General features: G+C 39.1%; 1 protein-coding gene across 6 annotated transcripts in view; it reads right to left on the reverse strand.

Moving 5' to 3' along the window:
• Positions 1-21578, reverse strand: part of TENM4 (teneurin transmembrane protein 4) — a 353793-nt gene that overhangs the window by 180917 nt on the left and 151298 nt on the right. For all 6 annotated transcript variants that reach the window (XM_056329464.1, XM_056329465.1, XM_056329460.1 and 3 more), the window contains 2 exons: positions 5321-5491; positions 84-298 (listed from right to left, as the gene is read on the reverse strand). In XM_056329464.1, coding sequence (XP_056185439.1) covers positions 84-298; positions 5321-5491 — 386 coding nt within the window. The remainder of the gene's footprint in view (positions 1-83; positions 299-5320; positions 5492-21578) is intronic.

Genomic DNA, 21578 nt, shown 5'->3' on the forward strand with positions numbered 1-21578 from the left:
AAAACATAGCTGAAATAAAGCAGTAAGCCATATGAACATACAATTTAGGACAAATTTATTTAATTGAAATGCAGTCCCATTACCTGTGTATGTGATGGTGGGAGGCCTTTTCTACCATAGATGCCAACCAGAGCAGCCTTTCCCAAAGACACATTGAATTTCAGATGCACTGGGTGGTCGATGAACACCTGAGATCTCCAAAAGATACCAGGAGGGATCTTCTGTGTGGCTCGTCTGCCAACATCAATTTCTCCAGAGTCTATAAAACTGTCGTCTGGAAAGAAACTACTGGGCTTTCCTGCCAAAACACAGGAACAAAAATCTTGGATTAGCCTTGGATCCTAAAAGTAATCCAATCATACTGGTGTCCTGACACTTAACTTGAGAAACTGTCTATTAGTGTCCTGAGGTCTTCAGAGTACTTTGTCTAGCCAATCCACATGATTAAGGGAGGAAAACTGGCAGGGTTATTCCTGGCTTCAGTAAACGTTTTGTTTGAAAACATGAACATGGGAAGAGCAACCTGGAGAAAAATGGCCTTTTGTTTAAATCTGTAACATCACAGAGTGTATATTTACATTCTGAACATAAGTATTAATCATCTGACATTATATCCTAAATGAATATAAGTTCATGGAGAGAGAAGTCATCATTAAATTAGCAAAGAGAAGTGTACTAAGAATGAGGTAGATGTGTCACAGATGGAATGGTAGAGTGGAGAACAGCAGCATGAACGATGCCTAAGTGGGGAAAGGAAAATGTTTATCTATTAAATTAATTCTTGACAGCGGTAACAGTACTTGAAATTTGTTCAACACTCCATAGAAAGTTAAAGAAAAAAAAAGGACTGAGAATAATGAAGGAAGTCATACCCTGCACTTGAGTAATATCTACTAAGAGACATGAGAGGTTTTAACTGGTTTTCAATACAATCTGTAAAGTGTGTTATGATTATCCATCTTCTTTCAGAAGACAAGCAAATGGAGGTATCTGTTTCTTAAAGTGACCACCAGGTTGGAGAGCCTGGGCATCCAGATGGCAATCAGTAAGGGAGCCAGCAGGGAGCTCGGCATCCCTGGAAAACACATCTGAGAAATTCCAGGTTAGAAATTCATGCACTCACAGTTTGCGAAACTGGTGGCTGCTTCGAAAAATGTGGACCCAAAGGAAGCCCAGGAAATGAGGGGCAGGATGAAAACTAAAAGGCCAGAATGTTGCATCTTTAGCCTTTGCTATAACCAGTGGCCACAGCTTTACCTGCAATGCATAAAGACAATGAAGAAGGAAACTGCTTGGCAAGCAGCCTTTATGTAAGGACATTTCCAGTTGAAAAGTATGCAGTAGTGTCACCTGAAAGATTTCAGCTTTACTAAGGACAGCATCATGTCACCAAGAAGGACTAATTATAATTTTAGAAATTTAAATAAATTTGTTATCTCATTTTCATGCCGTTACAGTACACTATGTTTCACAGATCAAACAATTCTAACAAAATGAGAAGGAAACTTCCAGGTACATACAATCTTTTGTAGGAAAATCACACTGTGAGATTTTTTTCTTCCAGAACCTACATTTGGGAAATGGGAAAGAGAAGTATCTTTTCCCATCCATCACGAATTCAAGTCAAACAGTCGTACGGTTTACTTGCTGTATTGAAAAGGTGATAGGTAGTACAGCCTTTCATTGTATTGTTTCAAATTATAATATTTCCTTTAGTATTATATAATATTAATTATACTATTTCCTTAAACTTCTCCATATACCATCACAACATAAACTCTCCAAAAGAAACAGATGTAAATTGTTAGCTGTCTCTGAAAATCCATATAGAAATTATATGCATATTACTGTTAACAAAAGAAGTCTCTGAAAGTGTTTTTTTGTCAGATGGAGAATTTTTCTGGATTTATTTTTTTTTTAAATTTTATAAATCTTTTTAGCAGAACTTTTGGTCTCAATTAAGACTAACCCCTGATTTAGTTAGTAGTTAGTAACTACTTAAGTACACTGTTGGAGCAGGACTTGACGGCATGTTTCATTTCTGTGCTGTCTTGTGCAGACGTTCTGTATATACCCGCACAGTCTAGAAAGCAAAGTGTGTACACATGTTCATAGAAAATCAGCAACTGGTAATTTTGTAAGAGACTAATTTACATTTGTTCATCCCATTCAAATAAATACGGGGGGGTGGGGGGTGAGGTGGGGTGGAATCTGCTGACTTTTTATCTTTTTTAGTCAAAGTGTATATTAATAGTGAATTAATTTCTTAGGTAAATGGACATTCTTTCTGAATCATTTTGTGCTGATAAGAGTACGGTTGTTCAATGAAAATCAACTAGCTTGATTCTGAAAGGGATTACTTTATCAACTGGATTGTTAGTATTTATTTTGCATACCAAAAATTTCTTTTCCCACTGTCAGCCTTAAAGGAAACAATTCCCATGTCTTCATGCAAAGTTCATTATTTCATTACTGTAAGATGAAAATATTCAGGATTCTATTAAAAAAGAGCTAAAGACATCACATGCTTTGGTTCAAATGAAGGATATGTTTTTCTGATTACTACTCACATGTTTTATAGATTCTTCGAAATGCAGATGAAAACGTAAAGTATTTGATATACACCCTGATTGTTCTTTAATGAAGACTGTACATCGGAGTGAATCAGGGAAGGTGAGAGTGTAGTATGATAGATATTGCTGTGCAAGAGATACTGGGAGAAAATGAGCACAGGACGTATTCCGCCTGCCTGTACAGAGAGCAGCGCTTGCTCATGCGAGCAAAAACGCTTCTGTGATTGCAAACCACAATTTCACAGAAAGAATTGTTTGTACACGATTACCAAGTTTATGTCTCCTCTTGGTGGACAGTTTTATGTCTGAGAAGCTGATACCCTCAGAGCTGTCACGACATGTTGCCAGTGGCTGACATTGATGCTGATACCGAAGTCCAAAGAAAGGCCCTCCTCGCCAGGCTGGATTCAGACCCTGAAATCCCTCCGTGTTTCATCAGTTCTAGCCTGCAGTAAGATCAGGCCCTATGGACTGGATACTTCATAAAGGAAGTACAATAAGAAAGCCATTTCAGCTTCTAACCAGAAATTAGGTTTTAATCAGAATATCTGTCTCCTTAAAATTAACTTCAGGTCTGAATTCTTAATTAGGCTGTCAATTACTTTGCTCTTTCCACACATTACCTTGAACTTCTTAGTTGCCGTAGCAACTATTCTTGATTTATTTGGATATCAAAATGAATTATTTCATTTCAGGCATTGCTGAATCTGCTTGTATTTTTTACAGCAAGGTAGCCTGACTCACCAAAACACTTAAGAACACATATTCCTCTGACTTCAATTACAGTTAATTATATGCTTAAATGTAAGTATATGATTAAGTGCTTTGCTAAACAGGGATGGACTTGAACACAGGTAAATACTGTGCTGGAGCACAGCCACAGAAGGGAAGTAATGACTATTACTGAAAATTGGCAAGATACTGGCAACAGTTCATTCAGATCAGCTGTAAGGATATTCTAACACATCCCAGCCTATTTCACTGTAATCAAGAATACTTTCAAATATATTTTAATCAATTTTTCAATACATTTCAATCACATACATCGTGGTTTAGAATTAGAAGCCATGCAACGCTGTTAGTCCAGAACTGGTTGCATAGTCACCTGACGGGGAGAGCACTGCATTTTAAGGCTGGACAGTGTTACTTCTGCAAAAAAGATGTTGTCATGATGTCTTTTTGTTGTCATGATGTCTTTTTTTTTTTTTTTTTTTTTTTTTTTTTTGTCAGGGCAAGATATTCTCCTCCAAAGCCAACAGATACCCTAAGATCCATACGAAGTACTAACTTAAGTGGTCTTCCAAGGACATAACTAGGGTATTTCCCAGATTTGTCTTTTAACAGAGCTTTTGGGCAGCAATCAAAATTTCTATTGATGTCACTGTAAGCATGGCTGAAAAAGAAATCAAGTGGAAGCCTTTCACTTGGATGGCAGTTTTGGATACATCCATTTGTTTTCATTTTGACTTTTAAAAGGAAACGGACAGATCAAAACTAGACCTTTCAAAAATGAAACGTATGGCAAGTTAGAGGGAAAAAAGACAGGATCTGTCATGAAGTATTTTTGAATACAGCAGCAGGGGTACCTGCAGCCTGCTGTAGTGTCTAGTAAGGTTTGCTGAGAATAACCCACTCAGCTGATTTTTTTCCTTGTAGCAACTCGATGTCAACCGTCAGTTGCTAGTAAATACACTGTTTTAAGGAACACATATAATTATGGCCTTTATTTGGACTAATAAAGACAGATAAGCTCCTAAAGAAATAAATACTACAATTAGTTTAAATTTAACATGTAAACATAGGCTCTCAGCCAAAGTCTAGGGAACTCTGTGGAAACTTCTGCTTCAATGAGTTGCCAGAACAGTAGCATACTTCTTATCTCCTACCCACAAAACTTCTTCCCCTACAATAACTACCAAAAATAGCCAATGAATTCATTTTTACTGGGATCTGTTAACCTTGTATAAAGAAACTCGACATGCAAACAAAAGAGCTTTCTGAAAATTTGAATTTCTCATTTCTCCAGCTCCGTCTTGGAAGGGATAAACCAGCTCTCCTTTGCAGAACTTACAGGTACTTTTGCAATGCTGTCTCTATGCAAAGCACAGGAACATGGAGAGCTGCTGGATAGGGCACTGCTGACTTCATGACCCATCAGTTGCTTCTAATTTCAGTTAAAATTGCAAGGTGTCGACATCGTGATACTTTGTGTAGACCAGGCCTTTTATCTGGCTACTTTTGCAAAGAGATGTCCAACCCTGGAGTGCCAAAACTCACAGTGTAATAGCTCATAGTAAATACTTTGGTCTTCAAAACATTTGGTACTAGGTGGCAATGCACAGGCAAGCTCAAATATTTTTGTACTGTTGTAGAGAAAGCTTGATCCAGTGCTCCAGGAATCATTCCATTTTCAAGACATAATTTCTTCTCATGGAAACAGCCACTCGAGGCAAGGTTTTCACGGTGGCCTTCTGTAGCCTGTGAGATACGGTGCAGATGGTTCCACCTTGAGAATGCCTTGGATGTGTGGTGAAGGTTGCACACAGTTTTATCACGTTAGTGGACATCAGAAGGGTATGAAACTTAGAAACATACAGAAACAAGACTGAGTACTACTAGTTCTAGATGTGAAAGACTGGAAAAAGCACCTGGTGATGGCAGCATTGAGGGTAATGGAATATGAGATTGGATGGCTGGAGTTCAGAGGCAGACAGAAGACTCACAACACGGACACACACCAACCATACCTTCACTGGTTCCTTTGCCTTTCCTGTCAGGTAACTCTAACCCTGTGCCCCCCGAAGGATATAAGGAGACGTCCGTTGGCACTGGCCAACTGCTGGCTGTGTCTTCCGTGATTTCATACATCTGCCCTTCCATCGGCTGCAGGTGCCAGTTTAGGCCAAACAGGTGCATGGCTGTGGTGAGCAATGAGAAAAGTCATCTTTTTTCTGTTTGGGAGAGTTTCAGAACTACAGGGGCACTGTCTAAAGCCCTTGCTCCACTGCCTTATTAGAAGTCATTGCTTTAGGACAAGAATGAGATTAATTTAATTAGACAGCCCCTGCTGCTTCTACCATACCAACTCCCTATGTCTTTCCACCCACTTAAACTCATTTTAGATCACCTGTACCAATCCACTCTGCTTCTTTCAGTAGAACCGCTCCTGACTCATGGCCTGTGTGCGAGAATAACCAGGCACAGTGCTTCAGAATATCCCAAGGCTGGGGTGACAATGCAGTGAACACAGAAATGCTAGGAGTATTATTTATCGACATACCAATAAATCCCAGAAAGTTGCACTCTGGTTTGTTTTGATGTATTCATAGCGTATTATATAGGTTCTTTTTCTTTTCTTTTCTTTTTTTTTTTTAAAAACACCAATTAAACACAGAAGCTCTTATAGACATCTCTGACACTTTTTCCTGAATAAGACCAAGTAGAAAACTGAGGCAATTTAAGACAGATCTTGCACATATGTCTTTGTGCTCAGCACCACAAATCCAAGCAACTATGACTGAGCACTTCTTAGTGCAACTCAGCTTCTTGTATTCAGACCAAAGATACATCCTCAAGATTTGAAAACAAGTAGCACCATTTAGATTTGTGTGATATCAGGGTATATCTGTAGGTTTCTGGGCCATGCAAAATCATTCAGTGCACACGTGAATCTATTTCAAGGCATTACATAAAGACAAGTGAAGTTAAGGAACAAGACAGAATACTTAAAAAGCAAACACATGTATAAAGACTATGGAAAATCATATGCTTATACAACTAATACATGCCCCTTGAAAATATAAAGCAAAAGAATGTGGCTTCCCATATTGGTTCTTCTGTCCCCAACACAAACATTTCATAATCAGTATCCAGTTTAGCTTGAGGCTCTACACAGCTAAATGATCCGATATTTGCTACACTTGGAATGACATTTCTTTTTTAAGGGAACGCCTTGATATTTTACACTATAATTTTCTCAAGATACTGTACAATGGCACTAGCATCACAGCCATTTAACATAAACAAAACCCATAAAGAAATAGAACATTTCCATTCCCTATAGTTCTCATTTTATTCACAAAGATAACATCTGACCTTGGCAAACACTGTTAGGGACAAGTGGCTAGTTTATTTCAAACCTGTGCATCAGGAACAATATTCTCAAGAGGACTGAAAAGTAATCTGAGTAGTGCTGAAAAAACCCAGTATGTCTAGGCAATTTAGCAAAATCAGTTATTTTTTCCACTTCAGTCTCAATTAGGTCATCTATCATTTACTAACATGAATAACCTTGTCTTTTCACTACTACAGCATCACAAAACATGAGAACAAAATTCTCCTTTTATCATGTAAGAGGGGACTGTGTTTGTTAACAAAGTCTTCACCATTAAGAAACAAAATACCCTCTTAAAATTCCCAAAGAGCAAGGAAGGTCTCCTGAGGACCTGTTGAAAAGTCAAACATTTTTATACAGGTACACATACCAATAAGGAATGCCACCAACACAACTGGCAATTCAAGCAGCATAGATTAGGCAAAGGAGCCAGTATTTTCACCTGTCAGAAGTATATCCACTCGGCATAGAAACTGTGCAAGGCAAGAAAGGAGATCAGACTGGGAGCAAGGAATTTGCATCAAGCATTTGGAATTGCTATGCTTGCATAAAATCTTTGTGTTTATAGGGCCCTCATCATCAGAGTGCCTGGGCACTTCATAGCTATTAACCTTATAAAACCTCATCAGGTAGGAATCTATTTCTACTTCACAAAAAGGAAAAAGAGAACTACAGCAGATTAAAGGACTGACTCAGGTCACTTGTTTGGGCATTAAAATGTGATTGTGTGTTAATTCACTTAACTTTGTGCTCACAGGTTCACAAACCCTAACAGGCATTTCAAGCACTCCTCCACCAGCAGTTTTTGTGTTAAGCTCAGTACTGGATGCTGCCTGAGAATGCCATCCAGGGCTCTCCGTGGACCAGAGCGTTACCCAGGTGCTGCTGAGCTGTTACAGAGCTCAGGGGCTTAGGTGCTCTGAGCATGCAAGTTCCCATGTTTAACCACATGGTTGCTTGTAGTTCCAAGCAGAATGAAAACTATACTGTTTGCTCCTCCACACTCAGCCAATCCTAGAGAGCAAGTAGGTCTGCTGGCCTGAAGTGCTTAATCCCAACTCCATCTGCCAGATGTCTTCACATTACAATGACTTGCATGAGCTTATACCGAGCATCACTGGTACAGGCAGGAATTGAGCCAGTGGCTGGTGTTTTTTTTCACTACACCATTCCACTTGTACTGTCCTTTGGATATCACAGCCTAACTGCCACACACGTTCTTAGGAACACATTGAAAGGCCATTATTTCCCTGAAAGGACATTGTTTCACCTCCAGTCCTTAGGAGGGACTTGTTGCTTGTAGATCATTATTTACTACAAGAAAATGAAAGTGAAAAACTCAGCATTGTTTTGGGCGTAGTGGAAAAGCTATCAGCATTTCTTCCATGCACATAAAACACATTTAAGAACACCTGGGAGGAAATGACTTATGAAGGGAACATCTTGCTTCAGTGTAAGCTGGAATTGGTACAGCTTTGTTGCATATTATCCGTCCCTTTGAGCAAGTGAATCAACTATCCCATGTTACAACTAATTTCTAAACATTTGCCAAGTGTCTTACAGTGTCCCAACACAAAAAATATGACAGAATTATCTGTAACAGATACTGTGTTAACACACAGAGATAAAAGGCTTGCATCAATATGTTAAATTTTGTCTTTGGTCAATAGATTTTCTCTAAAGCAAAAGACTTTCTGTGTACATTGAACCCATAATCACATAGATCATAGACCCAAAGGAACATGAAATTTTTTGGGTTGGAAGGGACCTTAGAGATCACCTAGTTCCAACCCTCCTGCCATGGGCAAGGACACCCTCCAGTAGACCAGGTTACTCAAACCCCTGTCCAACATGGCCTTGAACACTTCCCAGGATGGGGCATCCACAGATTCTCTGGGAAACCTGATCCAATGTTGCACCACCTTCACCATAAAGAATTCCATATATGAAATCTAAATCTACCCTGTTTTAATTTAAAACCATTAGCCCTTGTCCTGTCATTACACGCCCTGGTAAAAAGTCTCGCTCCATCTTTCTTATAAGACCCCTTTAAGTACTGAAAGGCTGGGAGAAGGTCTCTAATAACAACCCTCGAGAACGAGATCTATGTACATCATGCATACAAAAGCACAAGAATCTGAGAAAGATGGAATTATTTTAAAGACATTTTGATTACTAAGTGGCTTAAAAAGAATCCAGAACATGCAATGCAAAAGACTGGAGCTATTGCTCTATCAGGGTTTCTGATCTGATGTTTCTAAGCACAAAATAAAAGCCTATAAATATTCCCACCCATAAGGCAAACAGCCATCATGTGATTTTTGCTGCAGGTAGGTAATAACCACAAAAGCCTTCCTAAAACCATAACAAGGAGTCTAACTTACTTTGGAAAGGCACTCTGGTAGCAGGTATGTTATTAGGAAATCACCTGATTAAGTGTTTATCATTACTGTTTTCCAAATATTAATAGTTTCTGATTGTCAAGCTGATGGAAAATGCATTCTTCTCCTCGCTCCCCCTAACTGCCATACTCACGCTAAACAGTCAAGTAGTAACAACAGCGGATGGTTTGGGTCTCCGCATCTCAGTGGGATGTGTAAAACTGTTGTTGCACACAGTTTACAGGTTTTAGGGCAGGCACAAATCAATCTTGTTCCACGCTAAATTGATGCAAAGTTCTTTCTTGTGGGGGAGAGGGGGGGAAAAAGTCAACCATAATCATGGAAGGACCCTGGAACCATGGATTGGAGGCACAACCATATACTTTGAAGTGTTAATGTTCCTCAAAGCAAAGTGAAGCTGTAAAAGTAGTTTGAGATTCCTGACATTCTCAGTCTCCAGGTCAATGGAACCCACTGTTGACATTTTCTTTGGCTTTTTTTTCCCCCTCTGCTCAGCTAGATGCCAGATGTGGCTCACAAAGAGAAAATGCCCTCCTAAAAGCCCCCTTGTCCTTCGCCCTCTCCCTCCCCAACATGATGCTCTGTTGATATTGAGGTATTGAAGGCTCCCCATGTATTAAAAGAGCACACTGCAATTAACAATCATTAAACTGTACCCTTTTATAAAATACCATGTAGCTTTCACTGCCTAGGAAGCCTCATGACATGCTCTCTGCAGCAGCTTTGGTTATATTTCCCATGGCTAATAAAACTCTTTTGTCTGCCTTCTCTTGGAATGGAAACAATACTTAGGGGAAACCCTGCATGTGTCCTCTCTGGGCTGTTTGAGCACCAACAACTTAGATGATATAATGGTATCTGGGGCTTCCGGCCCATTATGCCCATGTTTTGACATAAAATCTTTGACTTGCACAACCTTTTAACTGTAGCTAAGTGCTAGCAAAAAGTGCCCTGAAACTTGCTGAGTGAGTAATGGAATTTTCTGTGACAGAATAGACCACCTTATCCTCAGTCCTAAGTCACCTCTGGCTGCCTTCTTGGTGGGGAAAAGAACGATACCGAACTCCAGTCCTTCCAGGGTTTCATTACTTTGCTGAGTTCAGCATTTCAGCCATGGCAGGGTGATGTGGCTATTCATTTGTGGGACTCAGATTCACTTAGCAAAGCAAATTTACAAACAATTTAGCATCATTTGAACTATTTAACCATCCAAATAAATCAAAGTCCATACTGGTGGTACCAAGTATGCAGGATCATGATCTTTTAGGTTTTAACACTATTTCTTTCTGTATTGCATTATTCCTACCCCATAGCTGTCTGTGGAGGCCATAAGCAACATTAGCTGATGCTACTAAGCCAATTAAAGAGGAACATTGTTTCCAGGTTTGTTTTGAAGAGACCCAGGCTTTTGGGTATCTTTGTATTATCGCCACTTGCTTATGACACAGCAAAACACTGGAGTCAAACCAACTTACTCAGCAGAGCAGAGAACAAAGAAACTGTTACAGCATTAAGGATGAAAAAGAACAAAGCAAGATAATCTTTCACATGGTCAACAAAATGGACATGTCTTGGGACAGGTTGATGGAGCGAAGGAGTTAGCAGAGAGAGGCAGATGATTGTGATAGATCACAGGGAGAAGAAAAGACAAGGCATGCTTACTGAAGCATATGAGACCCCCAGAAACTGCATCAGTCAGCAAAAAAGTGAAAAACACACTGCTGGTCCTTTATTAGCTTGTTGCGTTGCCCAAAGCAGCAAGCTAAGTGCGATAAATAACCAAACCAATCAATTGAGATGTTTGAAACTAAGGCTATGGGTGAAGCCACCAGCTGCTTCGATAGTGTTCATTAAATGCATTCTCACAGTGGTTCACAGGCTCTGCTGCTGCCGCCTTGCCTGTCCTCTCAGAGCTAAGTCCTGCAGGTACTGCTGCTGGCCTGGTGATACCTCCCCTAGGCAAAGCTCCTAGAGAAGCTAAGGAATGAATAAAATAACAACTGTTTTACAGCTAACAACTGATCTTGCCCTGAACAATGAATAGGGAGTTTCTTAGAATGGAAGCTCAACAAAACAAGTTAATCATCACCACCATAAGCGTGGTACACAACCTGGATTTACAGCAAGCACAGAGAGCAAATGGCATGCAGCCAAGACAGAAAGTCTTTTGGGCTTCTCATTTGAAAAATCTAGCCAGTCTCTTTGCACCAATAATTCTTCATATTTTGAATCCATTTTTATATAAGAAAGTCAGTATATTTTGCTTAAGTAACACAGGGGAGTGCACAAGCTTTGGGAATGCCAGGCTTCTCTGCACAGCCACCCCACCCTCCTCAGCTCAGCTTTACTAATACTGGGTCGATCTGGAGAAGAGTTTGGCTCCACTACTCCACTAGTTTCTACAAGCAGCTCACTGCACTGGTAATAGCAAAGCCAAAGCCAACATAAGACAAAGGACCACTCCTGGTAGGGAGAACAGTTTTCCAAAGCCCCTGCAGTGCAGCATGGGGCAAAGGACAAAATGGGAACAGCGTGAGAAGGAACAGCTGCCGAGGCACTGATGCCATAATGAACAAGAATAGAAACAAAAAAGAATGGGGAGGAAGATGAGAAAAATACAGAAGGAAACAGAAAAAATGAGCAGCTTAGGAAAGAGCAAAGAAAAGCTAAGAAAAAAAGTAAAAGGGACTTCGAAAAACAGCTGGAGCTCAGTCAGTGGTTCAGAAGACACTTATAAAGCTTGTTTCTTTGCTCTCCCCTCTTTTTGTGGTGTGAGATATGTGGTGGTTACATATTCCTCTTTAACCTTTAGGTACGACAGTCAGGTTTATCATAACACACTCTCTCAAATGAGACCTGAGGTTTGCTTTTTCTCCTAATTGAAAAAAACCTAAATTTCACCACTGAATTACTCAGGGCTAATTTTGACTCAAGTAAATGTATTGCTTTCACTCCCATCTCTGGAATAAACTTGACTGTAATTATCTGGATAACTGTCTCTCTCTACAGTGAAATCGTATGATTTCTGTGGAAGTGTGAGAACTGACTGTTGCAGAATTAATCATATTTTTGTGACATTCAGTGTGATGAAAAGGAGCTTTTCAGCATGAAATAATGACTGGTTTGTCAATCTTCAATAAAGGAAGGAAGAGGCACGCAAGCTTAAGGAGGATAGAAACAGTAAAACAAACATTAAAAAAAGAAATCAATCAGTTTGTTTTTCTCTTACATTACTGTTTCATTTCAGTGCTGGACAAGGCTTCCATGTCCCAGCATGGTGGAACATCCCAACACTGGAAGAGCTGAGGACTGAAGTGGCTCTATGTCCCTACTGGTGTCAAAAGAGTTAAAAAAGCAGTAAGCCCAGATGCAGTGCAGTGTAGTACTTTCTCTCCTTGTTTGTAAGGTCAAGTCCTGAGGCAGACAGATCTCGTTGTTCATATAAGGGGATGGGACACTTTGAGTGTTGCAGTTATTTAATATTCAAGTACCTAACACGTTCTCAGGTTTGGAATGGAAATCTAGGATCCTGACTAAAGACCCCAATGGTTCATAATATCACAAATTCACATCACTCCTATATACATACCCAGGTCCCTGAGCCAGCTACCATGGGGCAAGGAGAGAGGGGATCCTGCAAGGCCAGTTCTTGCATGGACTTTGGCAGTTACCTTGCAATCAAAAACTCTGCACAGCACTCTGTGTCATTTCTAGTGTCTGTGATCACTTCCTATGCATAAATGCTTTCCTTCTGTGGATTACAGCTCTTACTTAAGGAATGGGAAACCCGACTTCAGAAATCATCCTCTGCCTGAATGAATGCAAGCTTCCACACCAGGATGGGACTACAGCCGTGCTGGAACAGCGAAACCTGCACACAGCACTCTCCACAACCCAGCTGGACTGGGGCTGCTATGCAGTTAGAAAAGTCAAATTTCTAGGTCACAAAGGAATGGAGCCCTAAAGGCAGCTTGGTTTACATGTTCTTTAAGTGAAGACTCTCAGATTGCGGCTGGGAGGTCCCATGGCTCTGCTTCCTGGCCTGTTGATTTGACACAAGACAATAGTTAATAAAAATAAAGAAGGTATAAGGAGGAACATTTAGGGTAACGCTCACTATTGTAAATTCCCCATTTGCTCCCATTCCTGACTGCTCAGTAAGCCACCTTCAATGAGAAAAAACGGTTTACAAGCCTTCTTCACAGATTGGAGATGAAGATGAAGACACTCTGCTGGGCTGGGCTGCGAGTACTTCATACTGAGAACTGGAGAATCCATATCCTTCCCTGGGTGAAGGGATTAGGACAAAGGATTTAGGTGATAAAAACAGAAAGATAGCTGTGTTGTATTTGTTTGTGGGGTTTTTTAGGACCCCAAATGCCTACTAAGCGGTAGGTGCTTTCACAGCTAGCTCAGTATAGATACATGCTATGGGATACATCCAGTAATACCTGGGACCCTGCCTGCTGCCTGACCATTCCCCCACGTTCAGAGCTCAAACTATGCAAGTACCAGAAGTGGTTCCTTCAGAGATAATTCAGGTTTCCTCCTTCCCTCAATCAGAATTACCATGTGCAAAGGAGGCATGCAAATGACGGAGAGCTTCCTGCCTCTTAAAATTTTGCCACCAAAGTGGGAACTGCCTCTCTGGAAAACAAAGTATTGTGGTAATCGCCTGATGTCCTGGCTGCAAATGCATTTACTTGCTTTGACTGGTCACAAACCAGCTATTACTTGACCTCTCCTGACTGAAGAGCTGTATCAAAGATTTCCAAGAGAGAAGCAGATGGTCTACCAAATAGCATTAGTTCCTTCTTAGGAGAACACTTTATGTTTTAATTTAGTTCCCAATTGCTCTTAATAGGGAAGAAAAAAAGCTTCCAGCTAAAGCACCACATTTCTTTGAAACCTTCACGGAAGTGACTAGAAAGACATGTTATAAAATGAAGCAGTTAAACTCAATGTTTGTTCAATGCAAAGAGTCAGCACTTCCTATTCAATGTCTTCCTAATTACCTCTGGGGATCAAAGACTTTGAAGTGATTGTCTGTCCATTCAAACCACTAATAGATGATCACTGGCCCCTCCAGTGCTATAGTAGCTTGCTGGACGATTGTCATTTCCTGCAGGAAAGGGAAAATGCAGTTTTAAATGTGAATATTTAAATATTTTAGGGGTATTTTTAGGAGGATTTTTTAAAGCGTCAACCTGCAGAAAGAAATAGACATACAAGAGGTACGGCTTATCCAAGGAGCTGTCTGCTTACATACAATCTGTAATTTCCTCACCATCTACACCATTGTGAAAGCAGAATAAAAAGCTGAAAGATGGACCTCAGCAACACTTTGCCGCTATTAGGCAGCTTACTGCACTGAAGAATTTTATTTCAGCCCCCACAGATCCAGTAAATTTGGTGTTACACATGCTCAGGCCTTTCTCAGCAAAACAGTATTTTCCCTTCTAGATACCCCTTCTGGCAGAGACCATATTACTATAAATATTACTGAGATATTTCTCCAAGATCAAAGTCAATTACAAGATGGTCCCACTGTACCTCTAAATGGAGTTTTAATTTGTGTATATAATATTAGAAATAATGGTTTTCCCATTGCGGTACTCACTTCAATTAGAGAAATGAGGACAGGTAGCCCTACCAGAGGGCTTCCTACCTTGCTTTGCAATTACTAAAATTCTGGGCTATCCTGTTGTGGACAGTATAATTTTACAAATTCTGTTTCATGACACACATACAAACGGTGAGACCCTAATTAAAAAGGGTGTAATTTACATAGGTAAATGAACAACCTCTCACATGCTTCCTTCCTTATTATCTCTACCAGATATTATCAGGAAATGCGCTTTCTCAAATTAATATAACAGGTTGCTTAAATCTAAAAAATACAGTTAGCTGTGTAAAAGTCACAAAAAAAAATACCTGTCTTCTATCACCTCAGCACAATAGATGTGAGATCAGACTTTAAATCTAGTATGCAGTTTAAGGGTTAAGATATAAATATTGTTGTAGAATTTGATGCATGAGCTGATCTCTCAGATGGCTATCTGCTCATCTATCCTTCTGAACACGAACATGATTTTATTATAAAGACAAGGAAATGATTTGAGAGTGCTGCTTGTGGTTTAATCCTAAAATCAGCTGAAAACTGCATTAATGTTATTAGTCACCATGCACATTCTAATAGCACCAGAGCCCCAGTTGGGCTGTGCTAGTTGATGCAAGAAAAAAATTAACAAAATTACAATCTCGAAATCCCTTGATGTCCAAAGCACGGGTTTAATTTCAGCTTTACTTAGCCTGAGTAAATCTAGTAACTTCAAGAGCATGATGGAGGTGCTTCAAATCCAGTATGAATTTACACATTTTGTAGATCAGGGCCTGAGTGCTCATCAGCACCATGAAAACTGAGGTCTAAAGCAGAATCCTGTCAGCTTGATGACTTTTTGAAGAGATCTGAAAAAATTTAATGTGCACATCTATTCAGGAGCATCTCATTGTTTTGACTGCTTTGGACAACAAATGCACAGGTATGTTTAAAGCAGGCTAAGAATGTTTTAATTTATTTTCTAATTTTTCTTTACATAAACTTGAAAAACAAAGATTGTTCCATCAGGTCATTTGGAAAGGGAAAAATTCCATTATTATTTTTTTTTTCCCCTTTACAAAAGCTCAGCAAATGGATACAAATGTACAGGCTGGGAAAGCTGATAAAGTGGGTGACATGGCACAACTAATGACACAAGAATTTTTTTTTCTGTCCAGAGACCATGGGAAAAATCCAGAACAGTATTTTCAGGTACTATAAATCTATGTGAATGGTTCAGATCAGTGTGAAAAGCTCTCTCAATAACGAAACTTCACACAACCTGATGATTTGTTCCCTTGGACTTAGAACTAAATCCAGCACATAGATTAAGGCAAGTGCTGGCAAGTGCAACCCACAGCATTCTCTTAAAAGACCCACAGCCATCCTTATATCTAATTACACCTAAAAAAATAATTTGCTAAAGAAACTCAAAGTTCGCCAAGTCAAGCACTCAAAAGTGAGCAAAGAACAGAATTAAGATTGCTTGTGTGATTTTAGATCAGCCCCTGTATGCATATATACTCTGTAATAGCCTTTAATTCCCTCATCACGGGCTATTTTTTTTCCACTGGTCCAATGCTGTGCAGAACAATTGCACAGAAATTGCCACTCAACCCTGGCAACTCCAGCATTGTAGCATGTTCAATTGCTTTCTAGGGATGCCATATGTGCAGCCTGCTTGGTAGCAGTAGGAGGGGGTTGGAAAGGGAAGGAATACACTCAGTACAGACAATTTTGCTACTGCACTCCAAACAGGTCCCTACTGAGCATGTGTGAGCTCAGATTTCCTGGCTTTGTGGCAGCCAGCTCTGGGTGGATCAGCGAAATGATAAAGCACACACTATTGTTTGCTCTTCCTAATAGAAAAGAGGTGTCACAATTCTCCATTACCTCCATGCTTCTGCAACACGAATATAAACTAACAGTAGGTCCAGCAGCAAAGTTTTGCAAGTGAATGATGACATTGGCAGCAAGGGATCCAGACCCCTGCTCTCACAGGACTATTTAGGATATGTTCACTTGCGATTACTTAGGCTGTGATAATTTTGTTTGATTGTTAAATAAGAATTATCAAAATGTTTGCTCAGGGACACAGTACGTGGCCTTGTCCCTTTATCCCCAAAGACTACATTGATAGTCGTGAATTAAACAGTACCGAGCAGTGTAACTTGATAGTTTATACCATTTATTTGTTAGAAGGGACTCTACCATGATTTTGGCTCTAGTCAGCCAATACCTTCTGAATTCCTGTGCACAGTTCAGCTAGCAAGAACCAGAGATCATTCTCAATAGATAGTTTGGGTGTGACCATCCGTAAGAGTTTAACAGTACAGAAATGTACCCATCTGGACCAGACACACCCAGAATTTCAAATTCAAACATTTCAAAACCTGGATTAGCCCATGATCCAGCTTGGCTGGAGAAGACATACTAATACAAATAAGCTGTTATTGACCACTTGAATTGGTGCTGTTTGGAATATCATTATGCTGAGATTGTGGGACTTTTTTTCACCAAAAAACACAGGAAGCCCTTTTGATCCTCAATTTCATTATAATTTCTGCCATAATTAAACAAGATTCTGCTCCACTGATAGTCCAATTAGAATTTCTTCTGAAATACTTGGTGTAAGTGTAGCCATCATCTCCACTCATCTCATTAACTGTTGGCCTTGATGATCTTAAAGGTCTTTTCCAACCTAAACAATTCTATGATTCTATACTAACTGCCTTGTTCTGCTTTGCTTTTTAAAGAGTCTGTTTGCATAACAAAGTGATGCTACAGTTGTACTAAGCAAGCAAGGTGCAATGCTGCTGCTGTGTTATGTGCTACCATATTTGAAAACAGCTAACATATGCTGTTCTCATCATCTTTCTAGGCAAAAGCTTCTGACTGCAATAAGGACAGGCTTGGAAGTTAAGGCATGATAAAATCGAAGTGGAAGACAGAAAAAGCTGGTAATGGTGGGAGAGTTTATTATTTTTTCATATAAACACACAAATTCAATAACCTCCAACTACCTACTCTATTGAGCATCAGATTCTGGTATCTCAAAGTGAACTGTGTAAGTGGTCCTTCTGGAGCTTTTATGTTTCAGCATAAACAGGGGTGTTGAAATCCTGTCACAAAGAGGGAAAGAGTGGATTGGAGTTTTTGTTCTTTATTTTACAGGTCATCTAGTCTGTTACCTAGGTAGTATACTTAACAACAACACTTCACTTAGCACTATAGAGATGTATATCTACCACATAGCTCAACTTTAACTACAGGTAAAAACCATAAAGAAGGCATCGCTGCACATATCCGAAAGAAATGTATGACTGGGCTGTAAATCAGGCTTTGAAACCATCTTCTAATTTATGCTAGAAAAGGATGGGAGAGAAACACTAAACCATAACTGAGGAATATTTTTCACTGTCAGTGACATCCCTAACTAAGCTTACTCTCATGACTAGTTACCCACAAAAAAAGTATGGTGATTAAAAACACTGAAAGAAATCCCATTATAGGAAATCTTTCTGTCTACACTTAACTGCAATTAAATTATGTTATTTCACACTAATTAGTATGAAATAAAAACATGGACTTGAGGATAACTCCTTCCAGTGGATATTAAGAACTGTAAAATTGATTCCTTTCCAGCATCTGTGTGCAAAGGTCAATCTAAGCCGTGAAATGAAGATTATAGCAGCACATCTGTGCCACTGTCATAAAGGCAAGGCCAGCACTTTTGGTGTCAGCATGCTGTTATTTTCTTTTCTAGGGGCTTATAGCAACTATAAAAACTCACTAAAAGCAACTGATGAAAGCTTATAAAAGCTGAAAGCCCATATCTTACCATTTAATAAAAACACATGGAATTAAACTTATCCCTCCTTGTACTGAAGATACTTAAATTTAAGAAAGGATCAGGAATCTAAAGGGCTAACTGTGATGTTCTGTGACTGATGGGTTGGTTTCATGGCGCACCGATGCAAACTCCAAGATCAGATGGAGCCTTCTGGATATACAGCCTCAACCTGCTTTCAAACAGTTAAAAAATCAGTCATATTGGTGGCCTTCTTCTAATTGGAAGTCATTCTTCCAGTGATCCCCCCATGATGAAAGAGGATCAGACTTTGACAAAATTCAGTGTCAAAATAAAACAATAAGCAGAAATAAAAAAGTAATATATAAAAAACCCAGAAAAATAGGGAAACAAAAAGTCAATTCTATAAATCTATGACCATGCAGAGAATTGAAAGGAAGCTGAGGACACGAAGAAAAAAAAATACATGGCTTGAAAAAAATAAAGAACAATAGAACATTTTTAAAGTGTCTTGAAACCTAAAACTGAGCAACAATATAACTATTTGCTTGACGGAGATGGGGAAATTGTTAATAATGTTATATTGAAGGCTAAAGTGTTCAGTAAGAATTTTTGTTCTAGTTTTTGAAAATAACTACAATAATGCAATTATTTCACAGGAAATAAGTTTTTTCCCAGTCCATTAATAACAAAGAATTATATTAAACTACATCTATTCAAGGACAAACATTTTTAAATCTGCAGGCTCATTTAACTTGAACCCAGTAAATGAGATAGCAGAAGAGGAATCTGACTCAGTGATTAATACTGAACAAGCAACCAAGAGATTAGAACAGGGTTAATGCTGCACAAATGTTTAAGAAGGGAAGAGAATGCAAGTCACTCTGATCAGTTAGCCTGACATATATTACAGACAAAATAATGGAAAACAAAGCACAGAATTCAACTGACAAAGCAAAAAAAGTGAATGTATGGTAACTCAGGCCAACAATATTGCTTTTCTGAAAAATAACTCTTAAGTAACAAACAGTTACTCATTTTATTACAAGATTACAGTTTATTAAAATATTTAATAGGGTATGATTTTCTATTAATGAAACAACCACTTCCCAGTGGTAAAAAGCAATGTATATATGTGCTTAAAAACTAACTGAAGACCTTAAAAATATCATCACTGGTGAATAACCATCAAATGTTAAAATTTCTTGTGAAATTCAACAACTGATAGTTGGCCTGAAATTATCGAACATTTACATCAATGTTACGTAAGTAAATGTAAAATGATGGATGACTAAACAAGCAGATGACTCAAAGACTATTCAAGTGACAAATACAGTGATGACAGAGCAAATAAATACAAAAGCTGGACAGCCACTAAACTTGAATGATTCAAACAAAACGCGCTTAAGGTTCAAACAAAATGTGTCAAAGGCCAGCCAATACACTTAGGATAATGGATCACAAGTTGTGCCCATGAAATGGGACCCTAGCAAAGTGACTTTCAGAGTAAGCACAAGAAGATGCTGTATAACAATATCCTAATGTGATTTTTATAGCCGAAAAGGGCTAATGAGATCCTTGCATGTGTAAGTTGGGAAAAGTAGGTCTATGACTCACCTATGTGAAAATGGTAAAGCCACTGGAGTTTACTAGCCTTCAGTGTCCTGAGAGGGGGAGGTTTAGGCTGGATATTAGGAAAAACCTCTTCACTGAAAGAGTTGTCAAGCACTGGAACAGGCTGCCCAGGGAGGTGGTGGAGTCACCATCCCTGGAGGTTGTTAAAAACACGTAGATGTGGTGGTTAGCAAAGTGGTTTAGTGGTTGACTTGGCAATACTGGGTTAACATTTGGACTTGATCTCAAAGGTCTTTTCCAACCTAAATGATTGTATGATTTGATGATGTGATAGTGTTTATGACTTTTAACATTGAAAATTCAGAAATGAATTTTTAAAAATAAGACTATGGGAAACTTGCTGCTTCTTCCTGCTTCCAATAAACACTGAATTAGTTCTAGCAGATGCAGTACTTGACCAGGCTTTTTATCTGTGTAAACTCTGATGCAGTGTTAACTGCTTTGCAAAGCAGAAATTTTGCCACCGAGTTCAATACATGTTGCCATCAAATGCAATACCAAAATGTTAATACTTCTCAGTTTGGACAATTTCTTAAGATTGGACAACTCTAACAAATTATTGGGTTTATATTATCTTCTACTGTTCTCCTCCAGTAACATTTTCTGGCAGTGTCTCTCTTCCAATAGCATATGCATCATTGGATATTTCTCCTGTCCCAACACTTTTAGTGCCAGGTTACAGATTGTATTTAGGTCGAAACAGTGAATGTTTTTTAATGGAGTTTCTACGGTGAGTTTTTTAACACCCACCTGACTGAATTGATCTTCACAAAAATAGCCTTAAAGTGAGATCTTGTACCTTTATCACCTTTATTTTAAAGCTGCAATTAAACCACTTGTACTTCCTTTACTCTAAACTATAAAGCTAGCAGTAGCTGCTATCCAAACGTGCAATGCAAAATCCAAATTTAAAAAAATAATAATTAAAAAAAATGCATGCAATCTTCTAATAATACAAACAGCTCTTTATGACTTCGCGGGAAATGGAAAGCAACATCTGAGTTATAATTCACACCACCATGCACCTAAGGCTGCAATGAAGGACAATGAAATGGGGAAATACAAGACTGAATATAGCTCACCCTGGTTTTAATTTTGCATCTTTCTCACTTCTCTGATGATTACTATCTTGTGTACAGGTACTGCACTAACAACCAACTGCTTTTTCTTGGTCACGTTGGGCAAAATGCATATGTAATATTCCTTAATGTAGCTACACTGAGCTGTACTTTGGGGATGTATCTGTGTTTTATAGAACACTGTGTGTGTGTGCACATGGAGAGAAAGATGGGGGGATGTCAGTAATGTGACTGGGGCTGAGGCATTTGAGTGATTCACTATTCCATTGTAGATTTGACCAGGGAAAGTTTCTGTTGCCAGATTCCCACAGGCAGCTTTCCGGAGCTTGGTGCTGCTCAACCAGCCTCTTGTAAACTTTACACAC

This window comes from Falco biarmicus, chromosome 2, assembly GCF_023638135.1.
Source record: "Falco biarmicus isolate bFalBia1 chromosome 2, bFalBia1.pri, whole genome shotgun sequence".
Taxonomy (NCBI): Eukaryota; Metazoa; Chordata; class Aves; order Falconiformes; family Falconidae; genus Falco; species Falco biarmicus.